At 33.4% G+C, this 23117-nt stretch overlaps 1 protein-coding gene across 3 annotated transcripts; it reads right to left on the reverse strand.

Moving 5' to 3' along the window:
• Positions 1 to 1078: 1078 nt before the first annotated feature.
• Positions 1079 to 22415, reverse strand: wwk (anoctamin 8 white walker). Of its 3 annotated transcripts, none has more exons than XM_018547610.1 (16): positions 22140 to 22415; positions 14369 to 14454; positions 11532 to 11692; positions 11158 to 11434; positions 10844 to 11032; positions 10071 to 10256; positions 9688 to 9840; positions 9248 to 9383; positions 8730 to 8785; positions 7721 to 7795; positions 7388 to 7660; positions 5759 to 5956; positions 4815 to 5106; positions 3290 to 3571; positions 2420 to 2690; positions 1079 to 2020 (listed from the first exon to the last, which is right to left on the reverse strand). In XM_018547610.1, the coding sequence occupies exons 1-16, from the start codon at positions 22369 to 22371 to the stop codon at positions 1441 to 1443; spliced, it is 3447 nt and encodes a 1148-aa protein (XP_018403112.1). In that variant the 5' UTR covers positions 22372 to 22415; the 3' UTR covers positions 1079 to 1440. The 3 variants fall into 3 exon arrangements, with proteins under 3 accessions (XP_018403112.1, XP_018403111.1, XP_018403109.1); XM_018547609.1 differs by having other exon boundaries at positions 2420 to 2687; positions 3290 to 3592; XM_018547607.1 differs by having other exon boundaries at positions 3290 to 3592.
• Positions 22416 to 23117: the final 702 nt, after the last annotated feature.

Here is a 23117-nt window from a genome sequence, read left to right on the forward strand (position 1 = left end):
TCGCGCCGACTCGACGGCTCGCTATTCAGCGAGAGTGTAACCGGATACATTACAATCTTCTCTGAGAGGATCTTCGTGACTGTATTTCAATTGATTTTCGGTATATCTCTTTATTCCGCGACGAATCGTCGGGTGCGACTACATCATCGGGATTCCGTTACACGCGCGTTATGGAGCTCAGCCGAGGATAATCTATTTCGGCGTAAAATACTGACGGCACGAACGGAACGTTTGGAGCTCAACGATCTACGACGTCGAGCGACCTAGGCTAGGAGAATGTGCAGAGCATCGAATCGAAGAGAATTAGAATTATCGGAATGGATACGCGTTCGGTTTCGGAACTCTGCGCGTTAAAGCGTTTCGGAAAGAAAATTTTACGAAATATCACGTAGACTAATTTCAGCTGTCCAATGCGCGCACGTGTCCCGACAATAATCTGTCTATAATAAAAATCTCTGCAAAAATTGGAGCTTAAGAAATTCTTAAAATTAATGTAATATACTTTCACGTATTTAGAAAATTAATAGTAATAAGCTCTCCTCGTAAAATTATCGCATCAATACTTTCTGGAATTAATATAAAATTTGTATCCTTTTGTTTTTTTGCTCATAAAGATTAACACTCTGCGATCTCCTGTGAATCATTCCGCTACAAATTAGCGAAATTTTTATTTTTTTCTTTCTTCGAAGGAGATAGTAATTTTTAAAGTTTTGTACTCTTAGCCACAAATGTCGTTCAAAACCGCGCAAAAATCCGTGTTTAAGGATTTTCAGTCCTTATCGCGGAACATACATAACCATTATTTGCATATATTACAAAAATAGATTCTGGTAATAATTATACCAAAAATGTCGAATAAAATAATTTCAATTAAAAATGATTGATTAATATACTCAAGAATAATTATACTTCACTAAATATTTATGTAAGTATTATCAAATATAATAATGCAACCAACCGTTTGATAATAATTACTAAATATTTAGAAAAGGAAAATTATTTATAATAATATCATTTGTAATAATATCAATCCAACACATTTGATCGAAATTATTTTACTCAACATTTGGTAGCAATTAGGAGATTCCGTTTTCACATCTTCGAAAGTGTCCAGCACTCCGTTCCGGAACCGAACCGAGATCGAGGTTCGATGCCCTGAGTCTAGGGAAGTTATCGGAAGTAGTGTCTACGGAATGTCTATGGGATCCTTGTGTCTGCGATGATATTCGTAAATTGTGCGCCTTTTTCTCTCGTCCGGTAACGCGTACCTGCACGCGGCCGTCTCGGGATCTGTTTTTTTTTCCCTCCGTCGCGGTTCAATACGCGCGGAGAACGCGATCTCACCGATCGTCGGTTGCGCAAATCCGCGTGTCGCGGTACGCGAACGGCTCTCTACGTAGCGTTGAAATAAAAGTGTGAGAAAGAAGAGTCGTCAAGCGGCTAATGATTCGGCCGACGCATTTCCATGGCCGCGATGTCGTCCACGGAGATAAGCTTTTCTATGGGGATGCACGAGAGCTCGCCGCCGACGCACGATTGCGGCTGTTGCCACCTGGCCTCCCTTTCCGCTTCCTTGGCCTTAAGCTCGGCCTCCCGTGCGCGGCGTTCCTTCAACTTTAACGAGAAGATCGCCACCGAGCGTGCCCGTTTCATCAGACTTTGCTTCACGCGAGTCTTCTTCGCCTCCCGTTCCTCCTTCGACGGCTTCTCCTCTTCTTGACTCGAGATAGTCTTGCTGGAATCCGACAATCCGCTCGAGTCTTTCTCCTTTTCGGCGAGATAGGACTGTCGCTCGCTCATTCGATGATCGTGCGTTTCACGAGTTTCGCGGGTTTCACGGGTTTCGCGGGTTTCGCGGGTTTCGCGGGTTTCACGGGGTTCCCGGATTTCCCGCTGATGATGATGCTGCGGTTGCTGCTGGTGGTACTGTTGTTTCTCTATCTTCTCGCGTTCCTTCTCTTTTTCGGGCGAAAAGCGGAATTTCTGGTTCCTATGAGTCGCCGTCCATGGCGGTGCCGATCTTTAAATAAGAAACTAATGTATTAGTACCGAAATATACTCTTTAAATTCTTTGGAGTGGAATCTTACATTAAAAAGTGAAAATTGGACCAATCTTGAAACAGAGTGATTCAACTCTTCGAGAGCGCGATTTACTTTAAGTTTTTGAAAGTAAAGGAGAATAGCAATAAACGATTTAAGGATGTACATAAGAAAAATATTTTCATCGTTAGGAACAAAAAAATATTTAAAGCTAATTATTTTAATAAGATAGACGTGATATTTTATCAGAGAAAAATCGTACAATATACTGATCGTACAGCGCAGAAGTTCGCAACAACACTGTTGTAACGTTCTTAATGTTACTGCAATATTGTTGGAATCATCCTGTGCTGTATAGAACATATTTTATTCCTTATACCTGAGAAGATCGCTATCCGAGGAAGAAGCGAGTTCTTTGGAGACGATGCAATCGGTTGACCTGTGCAAAGTTAATTCCTCCTCCCGTCCGCTCACTGCAGCGGCACCGCTAATTTCGGAATCGCTCGATTTTCGTCCACTTGGCTCTAAACCTAACCGACGTACCCAATCGACACCGCCGTGTGGTCCGATGGTCAGGTGATGGCTGTACTGATCGTTGGTACCGGACGCTTCCGGTTCGTTGCTTAACCACTCCCTCGAGCGTCTTCCTACTGAGAAACTTTTCGTCAATTCATGCACAATGAAGTTTTTCGAACGATGCTGCATGCACTTTTGCAGATAGAGTCATTAGTATGCCGTAATATAACCCAACAAATTAAGTTACTTATAATTTGATGTTTGCTGGGAAGAAGATCATGATCAACACGTCGTCTGCCATCCAACAACTGAAGTAAGTAATTTTAAAAGTTTGTGTCTTACGCGTTACAGAATTTTCATTATTATAGACATAACAATAAAATATTACGTAATATAATTAAACATGAAAATATTATATTAATTGTTAATTAGCACATACTTTTTACTTTACATTGTTATCTAACTATTTATCTAATAATAAACAAAGCTCTGAAAATCACCATAAAGTGAAAAGTAGAAAGAAATATTAAATTATTGAATTACACAATAACCTTTCAGTTTTGTTATTCAAAATTTTATAGCTCTAATTTTTATAAACGTCAACAAAAATTTTAATAGCGTCGACCTGACCATGGCAGGCAACGTGTTAATTATTGTATTATATGTGATTTGAGCGTTATGTAAATTTTTCTTATATGAAATCGTAATCCATGCTCGCTTTTATAAATCAAACCTCGTTCGCCTCCGGGTATAGAACATCTCGGCGTGTTACGAATGTCCCGGGTGACAGAATTGTTTTCAGGTAGGAACGGGCTGGTCTCGCTGCTGCTTCCTCCGCTAGCGGGGGTTCCGGCCATAGGTGGTGTTTCCGCGATCCTTGGCACTGACGCGGCACTCGGCGTTGTTGGACCACTTGGCGTGTGGGTGGTGGTCGAAGCCAAGGTCGGAGTTTCCGCTCGACTGGACGCATAAGCGGCGCGATCGGAAAGCATCTGTTCTTCGCTTTCTCCGTCTGCTGGACTCACCACGAATCTCCCTGAGTTCGAGCGAAATTAATAGCTGGTAGGAGGAAGGATGTAATGCGACAGGCAAAGCGACAACACTTTCGTGCTGCTAGAGCGGAGATCGTTCGCGAATAGGAAGCTGGATAGGCACTCTCTAAAGCTTTTAGAGTGGATCTCATTTTGAAGACTGAAATGCCAATCTTATAGATTTAAATTTAAGCCACTTTTTATTAAGACTGGCTTATTTTTCACCTTTAAAGTTTCTACTCTAAAGAATTTAGAGAGCAGATAATAAAGGCCATTGAATCGGGATAAAATTAGGAAGAAAAAATTGAAGATATTTTGATTTTTACAAAGAAGTCATATGCAGAAAGTTTTGCTGAAATATTTAAAAATTTAGCAAAGCTACAGATCTAAAAATAATTAAATTATCAAAATAATTATAAAAGACTCAAATTGAATGTTAAAACTTTTTGCAGCATATTTATCATTCTTAAATTTCTTATTTAATTATTTTGATGTCCCAACACAATTATTTTCAGATGTGTATCTATAGCTAGTAGGTATTCTATCACATAAAAAATGTAAAAAAATTGTCAACGTTACACGGTGTTCCCAGGCGGTCACCCATCCAAGTACTAACCGTGCCCAATGTTTCTTGACTTCAGTGATCGGACGAGAACTGGTTTTTTAAACATGGTTTGAACGTTGACGAAAGTGTGTGTTGCATTTTGCTCGTATTATTCTATTATTTTATTGTACAAAAAAAAATGTAAAAAAATTGTCAACGTTACACGGTGTTCCCAGGCGGTCACCCATCCAAGTACTAACCGTGCCCAATGTTTCTTGACTTCAGTGATCGGACGAGAACTGGTTTTTTAAACATGGTTTGAACGTTGACGAAAGTGTGTGTTGCATTTTGCTCGTATTATTCTATTATTTTATTGTACAAAAAAGAATGTAAAAAAATTGTCAACGTTACACGGTGTTCCCAGGCGGTCACCCATCCAAGTACTAACCGTGCCCAATGTTTCTTGACTTCAGTGATCGGACGAGAACTGGTTTTTTAAACATGGTTTGAACGTTGACGAAAGTATGTGTTGCATTTTTCTCGTATTATTCTATTACCTACATATTTTTAGATGCTTCAACAAAATCTTTCCGTGTATAAAATAGCTTTGATATTATTAGGTGATAGGTAGATATATACACAGATATACACAGATGAGCATCAGATAAAGATGAATTAAGTACCTATTACTGTTGTTGGTTGTTGTTCCGGTGACGGGGTCGAAGATAGCCTCCGGACTGCCTCGCGTCTTAAGAATTCCACTTTAGCCATCTCAGTAGCAACCCAGTGAGGTATATCGGGAATCGCGCAAATAATCACAAATCGAATAGCGAACATGATATGTTCCAATGCCACGATTAGTAAAATGGTTTGCGTTGCTGACATCTCCGGAAACATTCGTTGCACCTGCCCACTCAATCCGATTAGAGCGCAGTTTACTAAAATAGCGACCAAGCCCATTGCCTCCATGGCGTTCTATCAAAATTAATTATTGATTGAACTATATATTTTTAATCTATACGAAATGTATCTCCTAATTTCGTAAACGGATTTGGCAAAGATATATAAAGAAAAATTCATTTTATTTAACTTTAATTTTAATTTACTATTATTTTGTATATATCTACATATATCGTTTAATCTCTTACAAGAATGTATATTATGCATTAACAAATATAATAACATTAATATTTTTTATATTATCGGAAAAAGATTTTATTTTTTTATAAATCATCAATAAACTATGGTGACTGTACAAACATAAATACACAAGAGTAGAGAATATATGATTCATTCTATATCAGAGTTCTAAATCGAAGTGATTCTGCAAATATCTTTCTTTTTTAGTAATGTACTTGATAATTTTTCTTAAGCATTACAAAAAATAAAAAAAATTGACGATAAATTATTTTTGATTTGATAACTGCAATAAGAATCTTTTAATAAAGACTTATACGATATCATAAGAACTTCCACTATAGAGCCTAAAATGATTACTTCGAGCACTTGTAATCAGATATGATAAGTATTTATTAAAATTCTCCTTTGACTACTTTGCTGGTTAAATTTACTCTCAAATTTACATTAGTGTTACATTATGAACTTTCGAAAATCGTTCTTCACTTACTTGCCATGTACCAATATTCGAGACCCTACGCCCGAAAGGTCGTTGAAGCACGAAACATAGTTTGAATGCGTCGCCGCGTAATTCGAGCAAATTCCCAAGTAAAGCGGCCATCGCAGCTAATGGAAATGCAGAAGAGAAGAGACAGACGTATCCTAATTGCGATAACATTTCCAGATGCTCTGAAAATGCTCCGTCATACTACAAATTGAAAATTATTATTTACAACTTAGGTAACATAATTTCGTGATTCCTACATATATTTTTTACAGGTATTTATAAATTACAAAACCTACTCAGAGATATTAGATTAATAATGTTATAAATTACATTATATATAAAATGTAGTATATTTCTTGGTGCGAATTTGTACTCTGCTATGCATAGAAAACATAGATATTTTATTGTTTATTTTATATAAATAAAAAAATTGCATGTTTAAATATATTAATATAATACTTAAAAAAACAAGATTTGTTAATTTCATTGCATATATTAATTAAATAATTATATATGTATAGAAGAATTTTTTAATTATACGAGTATAATCTATCAATATTCGGTAGAAAAAAGAAATAATTTCATTTCATTTAATATTTAATATAATCAATTTAATAAAAATGTTTAACACGATACTAACAAATTATATCTACACATAAATGTTTATCTTTGAATGGTTAAAACATTTCAACTTATCGTATTTTGGGCGTGGCTCCACGTGCATACATTAAAGAAAATTAAACTTTGGTAAAATACTGAAAACACGAAGATGCATGAGCTATGCGTGATAAGCCATAGAACTCTATTCCTTTCGGTCACTCTGCATAATTTAAAAAATATGTAAAAAATGTACTTGCAAATATTTTATTTAAAGAGTTAATACTTAGAGTTGAATAAACTTTTTTATAACTTTTTTTAATTCGAAACAGTATAAAACTATTATTACTTATAATACATAAATATTTAATAAGATTAGAGTTTATGTGAAAAAATAATACATATATATTGATCTAAAAATTAATTCAATTATTAAACTCATACTATACATTTTGCATTTTTGAGAAAAATCGCGACTGTGACAGAAAGGAATTGTTTTAAAGGTAGGATGAGTGTGATATTACCTTCCTGGTCGATACCTGTGCGTCGTCGATGGAATGAGTGTGAAACGGGATAAAAATCATTAAAATTCTGCAAAAAGAAATGATCTACACAAACGCAATGTGATATTGCTATCAATAGTTTGGCTTAGTCGTCATGCAATATAGAATGCGCAAAGTGCAGTCTGAGCGAAAAGAACAGACAGAAAGGTTTAAGAGAGGCGAGATAAATGGGTCGATTTATGATACGACGCGTTCGATTCACTCGCAGTTTCATATAACACTCTCGAAACTCAAGGAGACCTTGACGGGGTGACTGAAGCATCTATTAAGCATAATCTTGATAGAGAGATGCCCGATAAGTTCTCCTTATTTTTATATATCTATATAAGTTATGTTTTCGATTGCGAGTGGTTCGAAGATTGATATGCGTGTGCGGTGTAGTGTTTCCAGAAAAACGAAAGATCTATTGGCTAAATCTAGACCAAACCTTGAACGTAACGTCACTAAGTAGAGAATTAGTGGGATGCCCTACTCTGTAGAGGGAACTCTCCAATTCTGCCTGGCTGACGTTTCGCGGTTGCTTCGTTTTGCCACTGTCAGTCCGTTCGTCCTTCTCCTCGGTGTCCTTACCACCCTGAATTTCTTCACCCTCTTGGCCGGGGGGTGGCCTCGCCTCACTAGGACTCAGGGCTCCAAACAGCTCGAAGCTCAACCGTGCCAGCCGTAGTTGCTCGATGAGATATGGCACCGCGGATTCCTTCAGATTGCCGATCACTTGGCGAGCTATGAGTAGAGCCGCCAATTGCTAAAACAAAAATTTATATTCTCATTATACATATTACAGGAAAGACAGTTAAATTCTCACCTCCTTGAGTCTCTCTTGATCTTGAAGATAGAAGGCGATGTAAAACAGCGATAGGAAGGAGTTTACGAACTGAAACTGAAATTTAGGATAATCGTTATAGATTATCTGAAAATCGCAGTGGCGTTAACACACATATTATATATAGATACAAAATAAACATAAAAGAGCGGTTACGAAAGCTTGTGATGTATAAGATTATTAAGCGTAAGCAAAAAAGTGTTCTTTCGCAAAAAGAATGTTCATGCAGCGACAGAGACAGCCAGAGCAGGCACTTCTGCTTTAAAACAAAAAGCTTAAAGTCTACATTGTACTTTTCAAAATGTCCACTTCTAATATACGATAATTTTTTTTTAAGGATCGAGTTAATTTTTATTTAATTTATTTGTAAGTTTATTTGCCTCGATTGCAGATTAATTTATCAAATTAGTTCAATCTATGTGAGCAGTGAAATTATTTTGATTTTTAGTCAGAAAATTTTATAACATGAGTATTTAAAAAATTTTTACTTTTATCTTAAATATACACACACACACACATTACACTTATATTTTACATAGAATTTGTATCTACTCAAAATTCAATGTATAATTATTTCATAGTTCATTAAATTCAATTTCATACTCTAAAGCACTATTAAACTCCTTTGAATATAACATGTATATATATTTCCATTTTATTTTAAGAACTAATGCAAAATTAATTTTTGATTAAACAATCTATTGCAAAATGATTAAAATAATATTTCATCAAGTTAAAAGATTTATAAGCAAATTATAACATAATTACATAACGTTATTTATTAGGTATAGATAGCTATTAACAAAGCTTTTACAATTTCATTTTATTTAATATTGTTAAAAAAATATTTGTAATAACAAGAGAAAAACTGATAAATTTTTTGTATTTATTTAATATTATTTATCGTATTTAATTAGAGGAGGACAAGTGTACAACGTTTAGCACAACATTGATATTCTATTCGTTGAAAATGGAGAGTTCTTCTTATTACCAGTGCCACTTTGTAGATCAGATGATTCTCGTACTCGGTGTCTAGTCGATAGTTTTCTGCGTCCAACACACAAAAATCACAAATACTATCTACCGTACCATGAATGCTCTCCAGAATTTAAATGATAGCGAAACTGTATCTATATAATATGTCACGGGTTTAATCACATAAAAAAAAAAAAAACAGAACAACAATCTTTCACGTAAATGTAATGATGTTCTCGTTACATAATCTTTCAATTATTCTCTAGAAGAAGCTAAGCTGTGGAAAAATTATCGAAAGTATATGCTATGCTTTTGAACTAGACGTGCATAGTGTACCGTAGAATACACATATCGATGCGAAAAGTCGGCAAATGGCAATTGTTCGTATTTTGAGTCGCACGGAGATACGATTATGTTGAAAGAGAGAGAGGAAGAGTGTGAGAGAGAGAGAGAGAGAGAGAGGAGGGAAATACAGAAAAATAGAGGAAAATAGTGTAGGGTACAGGGGGACTCGATTATTATTGGGACACATACCCAAATCGTTTAACCACACCGCGACTTTGAAGTACGCTTCATCCATTAATGCAATCACTATTGCGAGCAACACCTTTGGCACGTAACTTAGCCAGAATCCGTAGCCTCCTGATTCGAGATGTGCGTCCCACCAATCCTGTAAGTCAAACAAGTTGAAGAGTCTACAGCATGAATTTTATATCAATCTTCAGTTTTCTCCTTTTAATTAAATACAAATCAGCTTTCTTCTTTGAATACAAATAAATTGAATATATGTATAATACATAATATTTATATATATTTAAGTCAAGTGACACAAAAGTAAATATTTGAATTTATAAATCCTACAATTTAAATAATTATTATTAGGTACAGTCGTCGCTTTTCTGTTTGTTTCCCCTCGATAATTAATTTAAATTTTTTTACGATCAATAACTTACAATGCACACTTGTATATGTACCTGTATCTGAAAACTCAGAATCATAACGATGAAGACGAAGAGTAAACAGATTGCAATAATAGGCACGCTCACGAAGTATCGAAACATATTTCTTCGCCATCTGGGATACGTCGGTTCCAGCCTACCCGTTACCGGTGAAACCTCCAGAGTTCCCTGAACATAGTTACGGCTGAATTAATTGATCAAATTTCCAACAGGTTTTACAAATGGACTTTTATTTGTCAAAAATTTCTCGCAGTAGTCTCTCTATTTTCAATTGTACGTAACAAAAGCCTATTCTAGTCTCATAGCGCTGTGCAGGTGTAGACGCTGGAGTAGCACACTACGGCATCCATGCCGACATCGGAGGTGCTAAGGCTTAAAAATGTTCGAAAGGTTCTTACTGTAAACAGAGGTCTAGGCTCGACCAATAAATCGTCCCTCTGATCCAAAGTGCCCCACCTGTACGCCAATTCCGCGCCCCTTCTTTTCCATGTCTCCAGGTATACGGTGGCCCATATCACGTTGAACACCGAAAACAGAACGTACGCCACGTCCTCCATCGCTTGGTTCCTACCGATGATGCCGACCTAAACAAACGAGATCTTATATTAGAGTTACTTATTTTTTAATAAATAAGTAAATTGTCTCTATGTGAGAGTCTTCACGGCTGTTAGTGCGTATAAATAATATGTTTATAAGACGATAAGATATAATTCGCAAATAATTGGAATGTACTGCAAACTTTTTATTTATTCTGGTATTTGAGTCCTTTTTAATGCGAAAAAATATCAAGTACAAAGTACAATGCAGTTATACTCAAATTTAGAATTGAAATGTTTGCGGTTAACTTCGTTGGTAAATACATTTAAACTACATATTTGCGAATTATATTTTATCGTCTTATAAATCCGTTAAGTCTATTATTTAAGTTTATGTACTAACAACCACAAATGCTTACATAACAATTTATTTATATTTGATTTATTCTCTTGAAACCACAAAACTATTTATTTTAATTTTATTTGTTTGAATTTTACATCATTTCGTTGTCTGGAAATTAGTTTATTCAAATCTAAATTTATGCCATTACATTTCGTTTATTAAATAAACAGGATTCCATACTTGCTTTATACTTGTTATTTAAATTGTAACAATAAATGAGACATGTATATACCCAATATATGACACCCACTGCAGCTGGAACGATCAAAGCGGTGGTGTAGTGGCCGAGCCAGGCAAAGTACATGGTGATTTTTACTCCGAAGTATTTACAAATATCATCCAACGGTTGGGGACTGAGGAACGCGCGGACCCAGCTCCGTTGCAGTTTCTCTAACGCAGGTAATTCGTGAAGAGGGAAGACCTGACGAAAGCATATAATCGCGTCACTGATTCTCCCCTTTGACGAGACGAGATTCAAAGAATCGTACAATTTCATCGAAGAAGATATGAATCTGGTATAATAAAATCAATATACGTATATCGCACCTGAGAAATAATACCGGCTGAAATGCACTTTGGGATAATTGCTTGACCTTCCACCATCTTGAGACCGGCTAGACTATGGAGATCTTGAGGACCGGCCCTCAGGGTGTGAAGTAAGTGCAGCACTAGAGACTGCTTTTCCTGGGTAGTGAAGAATCGGACCTCGTCGTCGCTGCCCTCGAAGCAGTTGGCCTCGGAGCCGACGAACTCCTTGAATCCTCCGCCGAATTCCTGCCTCAGGGACTTTGGAAGGTGCACCTCCTCGGCGGCTTTGAGCAGACTGTGAGACGATGAAGTTATATGGCTAGATGGCTGTTCTTAATCGTGCATGCGATTTCTCAAAGTATGTCTTACTGTATCGAGAATTGGATACTTACACGCTAAATGGTGCCGTAATGTAAAACCCGTAACTGTCCGACGAGGCGTGATGTCGCACGTGAACTATTAGCCCCGGGGTTCCAGCCCGGAGCCGACCTAGAAGCCACATCAAGGTCTCGTCGTTTGCTCCATTGGGGAACATCATGACTACGTCGCATTCCTAAAGAAAAAAAAAAGTCAAATTATTAAGCTTCTTACGTAGTTTATGTGACAAAAAGATATGATTGAATTTACAACGTCTATTTTTTTACATAATTTATCTATCTTTGTATGGACTGATCTGTGACAGATACATATAAACGTGTAACGATATATTCATATGTATATAATAGATCTGTCCTAAAAATATAATAAAAACAATTTAAATATGACATTTTATAAAAATAATTTATATATAGAAATTTAAAAAGTATAAGTTCTTATTCTACAGCTATATTGGTAGTTGTTAAGGATTGCAAAAAAATTTGAAAGAGCATATCAAGTTTATTAGACTACCATAAATCCATTCAATATGGTCTCCGAGGAATAGTTCAATGGTCTTACATGTCGTTTCGTGAAATATGCCCAACTCAATAAAAAAAAACGCTCGTAAATTTAGTGATGTGATCAAGTAATTACGTGCATTACTAGGTCAGCCATATTATCGGAGTATCGTTGTGCGCGAATTGGCAATACGTATATCAAGCGCAATACTAGTTGGATTTCAGCCAACTTGTTCTGATCCTCGAGCTTTAAGATTAGATGTAGAGGCTATTGCGAGTAAAATAATAAAAAAAAATCGACATTTATATAATCCTACATATGCTGATTAATTCTGCATAAGAAAATGCTTATATCTCTATTCTTGGTTTGCTATTTATTATTCTACATTTTAACAATATTGTACTAATAATTTCCTTTCTTCCTTTATCTTTCTTTTTCTATATAATTTATAAAATTAATTAAGATATAATGATGTAATAATGTTTCTCAGACTATTAAAAAATATGTAGTATATTATACATATATACATATATATATATATATATATATATAGTATATAACATTTACTGTAAAGAATATATCACAGCAAAAATATTCTTTAAATATACCAAATGCCATGATTTCTATTTGCATATAAAAATATGTATTATTACAAACAACGAAAACAGATATTGTTATAAAAATTAATTTGTGAGTCACGTAAATATGCAAATTCTATAGATAATATTATGTATATTATGGTATCTATTGCATTTATGTAAATTAAACAGATAACGCTAATGATATTTTTGTATTTTAAGAAGGATAGAAAAAGACAGAGAAATAGAAACTTATGAAAACTTATTAGAAATAACATATGCTCTTGTGTAATCAAGGATAGATTGAAATGAATTGAATAGATTCAGATTTTCAGAAATACATTATTTGCAAATGTTAAAATGAATCCTTTTTAATCCAGAATGCATTTTTAATCATTTATAGGAATTATATGAAGCACATTTCTATACTTTCTAATCTAAAAATAATAGATAAAATAATTAGTTTTTTCTATGCTGAAATTGAGCGAATACTATTCAATTTCAAATTCTGAATAGAGAAAATGCAGTTTTTTCAATCCAATTGCATTCAATTGAATCGAAAAAAATTGTTCGCTTTTTAAAATACACATTTAGATAGATAAAATTTTAATTCATTTTGATTCATTCTCATTTACTAATCATTGCAAGTGTTCAATATTTCATAAACTGACATATCCAAGATAAATTCACTTTACATCGTGCTAACATGACAAAAATCGAACCCGCAATTTAAGACGGAATAGTAGAAGGACAAACAAAATGGTATAGAATCAACAATGTAGCTTGAAAGAGTAAACCTCGCAATACACGTAAAGTTATTCGGTATCCACTAATAGCTTGTTTAACGTGTACGATCGATATTATTACTTCCATAGAAACAGAACTACCATAATCTATAACGATTAATGTTCATAGAGTGTTTAATTCGATAATCCAATTCAGAGGCAATTTAAAAATAAAGTTCAGGTTTAGTATTATATTTTTGTTAGATATATATATGTCAATGTGTTTCTCTTATCAGATTAGATTTTCACAATGATATCATCGAACCACCTTCTACAGAATGATTGATGAAGATAGTCACGTACAGGAGGAAGAAATAGACATACTTGAGTACCTATCGCTAATGGCATCACACAGACACTACCATTATTACTGTGACCACAGCAGTCAAGTGTTGAAAGGATAAAAACGATATTGCATTACTAGAACTAACATTGTCTTTCAGCGGTTTAAAGTATCCGCGCATTTAACTATACTCTAACGTACAGAATAATCGGTGAAACATATATGACGTATATCTCATTCTTTTAACATCTAAAGATTTACACAGATCAATAATTGATCTGTGTAAACATTTTTATTATACAAAAGTTACTGTGACATTGGCATAAATTTCGAGTATAATTAGACGAAATTCGCTTTCTGAAGTAATTGAAATTCAAATATTCTGTTCAGCAAAGTGTTTGCTAACTAATATTTCGCTAAATTTAATGTCGAATAATATTTCAAGTTTCATAATATTCACAAAAACACCTTTATTAAGTTATTTAATCTAAGTATTACTTTCAACCAAAAAGTTATAAAGTTTTACGTTGCTACTGTGATGTCGACTGAAAGATACGAATTTCCGTTGAGACATTCGTTCGCGAAATTATATTATCCACGACGTCGAGCGAATATTTAATAGTTTTATTCTTCCTTATCTTCTATATCCATAATAATTACATTCAACTTTCTACTTAACTGTATTTCAAAATACTTTAAGTACATACCTGAGTAGGAACCTTTTGTATCCATAGGCGGCGGGGGGTCATTAAATGGCCTGTACATGGTATTTTTCGTCTTAAAAGACGGGATGCTATAAACAAACACATATTCATAATCATTGAGATTCAATTTATGTCAAATATATCCTCAATTCATATTATGATTGAACTAAGACTTATAGGAATGAATGAAAGTTTTATGTCTTGGTGTATACGCGCAGTTTCTGCAGAATTTAATTTTAATCTCGGTTATTTATTAACATGACACGTGTGTAACATCGTTTATTGATTCTTTTTTTAACCGATATGTGTCGCCTTAGTTTCATGTAGGTGTTCACCTTTTTTTAAATCAATTTTCGAATTATTTAGATGAAACTTCGACTTTACTTGCGAGAAAATAAATTTATCATATTGCAACATTTAAAGACGACTTTTTAAATAGATCATCTGTATGTTTCTGTGTTGAAAATTATACAAAACTGTTACAATAAGGATCGCGATCGCGCGTATATTTCTAACGGAAAAGAGGGCATCGATTCCTCTTTCCTCGTGGGAAATTTTCAAATACTATAATATACATATAATACAGAGTAAATATAGACTTTTATCACATGAGCACATTTTCTCTTTTTTTTTCGTTTATTGATAAATTATATGTTGCTATGAAAAAATAAAAAGTGATAATTTGTAGCTATATTTTACAATAGAATACAATTGATATAAAAGAAGGAAAAAAACATCTTTTTAGATATTCAATCCATTATTTGGATAATTTAGCGATTATTTCGTTATGACGCACATATTCCAATTTTGTATACTTTGTGAAGAGTAACTGACGTCAGTTAACTTCAGTCATAGTTTGATTGTCTCTCTTGTTTGTAGAAAGGGACGGAGAAACAATTAAACTACGGTTAAAGTCAATTGATGTGGTAAGAATCGGTTTCTCCGGACACGTGTAACGAAAACCAGGCAGTAAATTATACGCCGTGCAAAGGATATGCCATTAATCTCGCATACACGAAAACGTGTAATGACTAAAAATCTCTCGACAAGATAAAGTATGTGCGATTACTTTGAGCGGAGTCGAAGGTATCTAGTGTAGGCGTGAAGAAGGGCATCCATCTATGTCGACCGCAAAACTTTAAAGCTCTCATCAGGATATACTGTCGTTAAAGGTAAATTTCGAGTATGCAAAAACCAGGTTTTTTTTTAGAAAATGATGAAATATTTGTGATCTTTTTTACAAAGTTTTACACAAAATGCTCAGTTTCCCTATTTATCTTTTTTTTTTTTTAATCTAAATAACTAGAAATTTTTATTATAGTTTAATTAATGTGGTCAAGTTACATAACTATATATAAAGCGAAAAAATAATAAATGGTCTACAGTTTCAAAAAATTATTAAACAAAATATTTTAATAATTAAATAAATAATATTTACAGCTTTGTGTAAAATGCATAAAACAATAATATTTGACTTTTTTCTATTTATTTTTATTAAATTCCTTATATATGAGAATTCTTTTATAAAATTGCGATTTTATATAACGAGCAATATTATAATAGTAAATATAAGCTTTAAATCATTGTTTTTACTAAATTACTATTTTTGGAACTTTCCCAATAATGTAGAGACAATGTAGCGTAAATGATGGCAAAGTTCCAACAGTAGTCAATCTAGAAGGATTGCTAATGCAAACGCATACCTGAGTTATTCAGTATTTTGTACCCTGTTATCTCACAGAGTAGGAATATAATTTGAATTATGATTTTCACGATTTCCACGTGCAGTATTCCACGTGCAATATTATCAAAGCAATTAGGTTACAGTATTTCATATAAGAGGTCTCTTTACAGAACCATTTTCATTTCTCTATTTTTTTCATTTATATTTATATATAATATATATGTACATATATATACATATATTATATTTTTCTCATTTATAGGTTCTTCTATGCAATTAAAAAAAAAACAGTGTGTTATATAGAAAAAGAGAATTTAGCGTATGACATAATAATTTAAGCGCAAATATTGATTCTTCTTGCACTATGACGAGATAATTCATGTGCAAATATTGGTTTTTCTCATCCCTTTATAAACCTCAAAACTATTCAGTCTATTCAAAACATCTTGAGAGAGATATTCTCGAAACACGTTATGTAATATGAAATATTATTTAATACGGAAGAAGAAATTATTTACGTTCTTATTTTTAAAACATTTTTATTTTTCACAAATAAAAAAATTATATATATATATATTTTTTTTACGAGTAAAATGTTTTATACTAGAAATAAATTAATGTCTATAGACTGTCAGTTTTATTACTTCCTTAATTATTAATGCTCTGATGCGCCACAGCTGCACGCGTTCGCGCGGAACTATTTAAATAATTAATAACTAGAGAGCCAACAGGTCAGAAATTCGCACCTCTGAGATATAGAATATATGCTGTGGTTAAGCTGCCTTGGAAGGTCCCCATACCGAATCCCTTCGGATGAACCGTTGCTGAAATGCTACCACTACATCTCATTTCAGTAGGAAGGGATGAAAACGAAGAGAGAATCCCTTTTACGTCACAGCGTACGTACAGATGTATATATCTATACTTTCGCGCGGGGTGCACGCTATCTACATCTCGTCTACGGACGATGCTGCACAAAACGCGGAAATTACGGATGTGATCATTTCGAACGAGAAATCGCGCGTTTCCGTTAAGGACATCGTTTAACATTGTTGATGCGTGCATCACAGACACCACGTTTAGAGAAAATATTATTTTACTCGGCAATGTGAGACATATGTATATTTTAAAATTTAGATTTATTAATATTAATACACATATATATTTTACAATATGTATTACAATATATAAACTCTGTTTATATATTTGGTACCATTTCTTTCTTACACTTTTCATACTTATACTATTTATTGATTTCTTGAGACTAGAACTAAAATATACATCTCTCTTTACCAAAAATATTTAAAAATATATTATAGTTTATTTTTTACTTTTAAGCTTTATTGAAATTTGTATATTTCCACAAAATTATAGGATATGAATATGTTAGTATTATATTTTCAAGTAGCTATAATATAATTTTAATTTTTAATTTATATAATTATTAAAATATGACAATTCATTTTTTAATTTTTAAATAAAAAATAGTTGAAAATTACTGTGTTTTATTATTTATAAATATTTTTACTACATTAGAGAGATTCTCTTTTGATTCTTGTTTATAAAACACTTGTTTCAACGCAATATGTAGCAGCATGCCTCACATTTTTTCTCAATTTATGCCGTCATACATTTCACGTTCAACTGCACGAAATTATCGGAAGATTTTTCGTCTACAATTTACGCGATATATTTTTTCCACAGTATAATACTCTCAAAAAAATGTTAGCAGGAAATTGTTTAGCGTTGACAGATTGAGATTAATTTTGTTTACGTCTTTTGATCTAAATAACGTTTTTAATTATTTTCTCATCTATAAAAATCTTACATTTATACATTTTATACATTTTGCAAGTATATTACAAACAAGTCTTCTTTTCTCGAAGTTGACGAAGCACCCCTACAAATAACCATTTGTGCTTCACACAAGAACTTTTTTACTCGAGTAGTCATACTTTATCGACTTGATATACTCAGAATGAGGTCAATGCACTTTGTTTACACTTGCAGTCCGATGACATCGAACAGTGTAAGACTTGAAGGCGCCAGCGCATCTATAAAACTATGAAAGCTTTTTCATGTTGAGCTTTCTCGAGGAAAAAGCTTTGCAAACAGTTTTGCAATAGAATTACGTTAAAACGTATGAGTAGAATAGAATTATCTTTAGATATCTTCCTTTTCTTTTCACTCTATCATATTAGATAGTTAACCTAGTTGCCATTCTTGCATTAAAGTCACCTTGAATATCCATAAATCTTCATATTGAAAATTCTATCCTTAATTTTTATACATATATTTTAAATTTAAAAGTGAAAATGTATTATAGGTATAGAATTATATGTTTCTTATATTAGCTCTTTTAATTTTATATTATTATAATTTATTGCGTCTGCATTTGGCCTATTTTGCTTTTCTCCTCTTTAAAAAATAAAATGAAGTTATTATATTACAGTAAAGATGATTAATATTATATAAAGATTTAATGTAAAGAAATGATTATAAAATGTAAAATGAAGTCAATTTAAAGTGTCATAAGATTTTTTATAATGAATGTTAATGCGATAATATTGTAATATAACATGATTTTATCAAAGTAACGTGGCTTTGATTAAAGTTTTTTTCAAGAAAGACCGCGAAGGAAGTTTATCTCTCTGTGTTAAACTATATTAATATTATTTCACATTAAAGCATTTTACGATTGGATTATATCATAATTAATAAAACCAAACAAAAGTCGATTATATTATAATAAATATATTATAGTTTTCTTGGTCAAAATATATATTATACAAGTTATAAATTTTTTGCGATATTCTTAACAGCGTAGTTACTTCAACGGAATATACGTTGTATAAACTTCTTCTTTACTTCTTTCACGGATAGGGATGGTTTAACTTAGTTGTCTATCAGAAATTTCCTCTTTCATGAACTTTTCCAGAATAGCAAGAAGAAATTTATAACAACAAAAAAAAGTACAAAGTTGAGAAAAGTTAAAAAATAGGATTTTATACTTAATACAGATCTCAATTGAATTTATGAAAAAATTGATATAAAAGAATTTTATATCAATAATTCTTTAGATAATGATTTATAAATAGACTAAAAAATAACGCACTTCGAATAATGACCTTTCTACCTGCTGTTAAAACTTCTTTGTTACCGTGAATATCAAACGAAAACCATGTTCACTGAAATTTGCATTGAAGTCGTGACACCATTTCGTCATTTTAAACTCACGTACGTTGTTTCAAACCGGCAATCAGTGCAACACAATGCAAGTAATGCACAGTGTGTAACATCATTCGGTTCAATGCGCAATTGTGATGTGGCAGAAAAACAGGTCAAGTAGCCGTATTCAAACAGCAGATTGGGACCAACGTTAACAAATGCTAAACGTTCCTTTTCACTTTATGTCTTTTAAGAGTTGCACTTTCTAAGAACATCGGTAACTTCCTTCGAACCTTTTTAACTTTGCCATTGTCGGAGGTTGTCTTCTTTTAATATTAATACAAGATTGGACAACTTGAAGGACGCGGTATAGAAATCTGATCTTAAATCTTCCTTCGAATTTAAATTAATTAAACCGAGATTTTTAAGTTTGAGACTGATATACGTATTTAAATTTAAAAATATTGAAAAAATTAAAAAATATGTATATGAAACTAGAGGCAGAATATAGTTCATCCTTTTACATTAGGCAAATTTCGCGCCACTTGCCAAATGAATTCGGGTTAACGTTGTTTTCGAGTTGGAGCCGAACTAGTCTCATGTGAATTTCGTGCTAACCAAATTTGTTAATAAGACGTTCTTGGGACTTTGATAAAGCCGAAAATTTCGCGGTTGTTAAATTAGCTATTCATCATGATCTTCATTCTGTCGTAAAATTGTATACATATTAATTAACTTTTACGTTTACCGTATATTCAAAATATGATATTGTAAATGTTTTTAATACCAACTTAAATATTTCGGGACAAAGAATTTTTGAATCAAATTTAATTTCTACAATCTAATTAAATTTGATTAAAGATTTGTGAGTATTTGTAAATAAATATCCAAGATATATGATATCTTTACAAAAATTAAAGAAACAAAAACAATTTGTTATGTAAATTGAAAAAAGGGTATATTTTTACATTTATATCCAATTTCTTTTTGTTTTGCACGTAATTTCCGAATTTATTTTTATGTAAACTAAAAATTTAGTGGTAATTACTTAAACGTTAATATTGTAATTTCTTCTTTTTTCGAATATATTTAGTTTAAGGTTTCAGATTTTATTAATATTATATTATAATCGAATTATATGTACCAACTGTTTCGTAGATATTATCTAGTAAACTATTTTTACTAAACACACATACATATAACTGATGTAGCACATAATGCATTCAGCCCACGTGTGAAGAATCCTTACGTAACTCCGGTGCGCGCATGAAGTACGTCAAATGTTAAAACTGGCAAAGCATACAAGTGAGATTTTGTCATAGAAGTACAATATTTCGTGCATTGCAGCTGTTTCTATAATTCAAGACTGAGTTTTCATATTAAACAAATCAATTACAACTTATGAAACTAAATGTTTCATATGTTTTGAACTTAGATATCTAATATTACGGAGAGTCTTCCATCATTAAAAATAATATTTTCCAATTTGTTCTTGATTACAAAATTTTGCATTTATTCCTGTTATTATTTATTACACAGTAAAAAAGGAATATAATAATTGTTTCATTATTATTAATAGTAATTAATTTATTATTACTTCTCTCCTATATAATGATTTATTAATATAGTAATATATTTTAATAATAATGTATACATTAGTATATTAAACTTATTATTAAATACGTAAGCATTTTATATAAGTTTATCACATGTTTTAGAATTTTATCTTTATCGTATTTTTGTTATCATTTTGGAAAGAAGGAAAGAAGTATTACAAGCTTAAATTTGACATTGATTTACCGTCATACACGTGTAATGCACAACAGGAAATTTAAATTTCGTGACAGGTATGTTATGTATTCGAGGAAGATGTTATCGATTAAACATGAAATAATTTCTATTTCATGTTTTATCACGCGAAAGGATCTCGATGTATCTGCGATGTATTTATATCAACCCGCATAAATGCCATAACAGCAACCATTTCGAAAGTGCAACTGCAACATGGCGGTCTAGAAACATCGAGGTCATCAAAAGGAATCAACATAACATAAAACATGTTTTTTTTTAAAAGATAGTTATCATCGTAAATCGAGCGCGGTGTCATTTTGTTGTACCGCTATAAACCGCATAAATTTATCTCTCCCAAAATTTATGTATTATTTATGAGTCTCATCATGTTTGCAGATACATCAATAGAATGAATCTAACATACTAAATATACCCATGATATCATTAAAATGCAAAAATGTGAAAGTAATCGCATAAATCTATGTTTACGTATTGCTTACTAATTAACGTTAGCAATTAATCCGACGTTAACGTATGAGTCCAATTAGAATATGTACAATGAATACCTAAAAACGTTCGTATTTCGAAATGTCTGGGTACTTTTATAGGAGAGGTTAATAATAAATTCAATGCAGCAAGTGATTCGATCTGTAAGATTTAAATTTGCATTCTATGATATCTGTCTCTCAATCTGATCGCAGTATTAAATGCGACACGCGTACACGATCGAAAGACATACATAACTTGCAAAACGGTATTCAAGTAGAACACGAATCATCGTGACATCAAAGTAACTCCAAAATGATCACTAAAAGTCACTGTTTAATCATTTACGATTTACTTTGACATCATCGTGATTTCTTGTTCTGCTTAAATATTAATACATTGATTTACTTTTCTACGGTTACTTCATTAAACGAGGCTAAGAACGGATCGGAGAATGTTCCACTTATCAGGCGGCATTATGGGGAAGGAAGATCGATCCCGATATCCGTGCACCAGAAAGTTAAAAGGAATTCGGGGCTAAATATCCGCAGCGATGAATGGTTGCGCGAGGTTTCGTAAGTGACGATGATACGAGAAACGCGAAGATGATATCGCGAAGAGACGAAGAAGTGGCGCCTGACTCACCCTTATCGAGGGTCTCTCGGGCCGCGTGTATGACCTTTCTGCGACGGAGACCGTCGCCCGCTAGGGCGCTCGTCATCGCGCTGGTGAAGGTCGTGCCGGTGCTAGTCGCCGATGACGCGGTCCTAACATCGTCGCCGTTCGCGCACTCGTTCGTCGTGGACGTGGTGGCGGCAGTCGACGCGCGATTATGGTGGTCGAGGAGATTGATCGGGGACCCCTCGCCGCCTGGCATAATGTCCCGGACTGCCAGGGACCGTAGTCCTTAGCCGGAGGACTCTTGCGCCTCAACTGGACTGTGACTTCTCTCACTACGTCGTTCTCGTCCGCCCTCTCCCTCTTTACCTCACCCCCATACCCACGGTTTCGTTGCACCCACCCCTCTTCGTGGCCTCGTCACTCCTCACCCTTCGCCGCCTATCGTGCCACCTAGTCGTCCGCTTGCACGATGACGACGAGGGGGTGAGATCCCTACAAGCATCCCCCATCATATTTCCGGTGCTAGAATGCTATTCCCTCCGTGACGTGGCACCATCTACACAAAGGGGGTTGAACATTGCCGATCGATGGCGGATATAAGGATAGGTTTTAGCCGAGGCGCGAGATGAAACTCGTCTTGAGAGTTGAGAAAAGTTACTAGAACGGGGTAATGTAAAATTTAAATCTAAATCTATTCAAATCAATTCACTCATAAATTTTACAAACATTTTTTGTGTCTGTACTTAAAAGAAATTTATAAAAAATTTATATCTCTCTTTTTTTTTCAAATAAATAAAGATTCGTAAGTAAACGGGCTAAAATATTTTGCACCCCGGTAAGCAAGAAGTTTTAAAATTTCAGTAACGTTGCAGCAACCTCGTAACGTTGTTGCTGCGATGTTGCTGGAATGTTCTAAAACGTTTCTTGTTTACTGGAACTACACCTATCGGATTACTTAGGAAAATGAAAAAAGAATAAAAAATACTTTTGTTTTCTTGCGTT

The sequence above is a fragment of the Cyphomyrmex costatus genome, unplaced genomic scaffold (assembly GCF_001594065.2).
Source record: "Cyphomyrmex costatus isolate MS0001 unplaced genomic scaffold, Ccosl1.0 scaffold666, whole genome shotgun sequence".
NCBI lineage: Eukaryota > Metazoa > Arthropoda > Insecta > Hymenoptera > Formicidae > Cyphomyrmex > Cyphomyrmex costatus.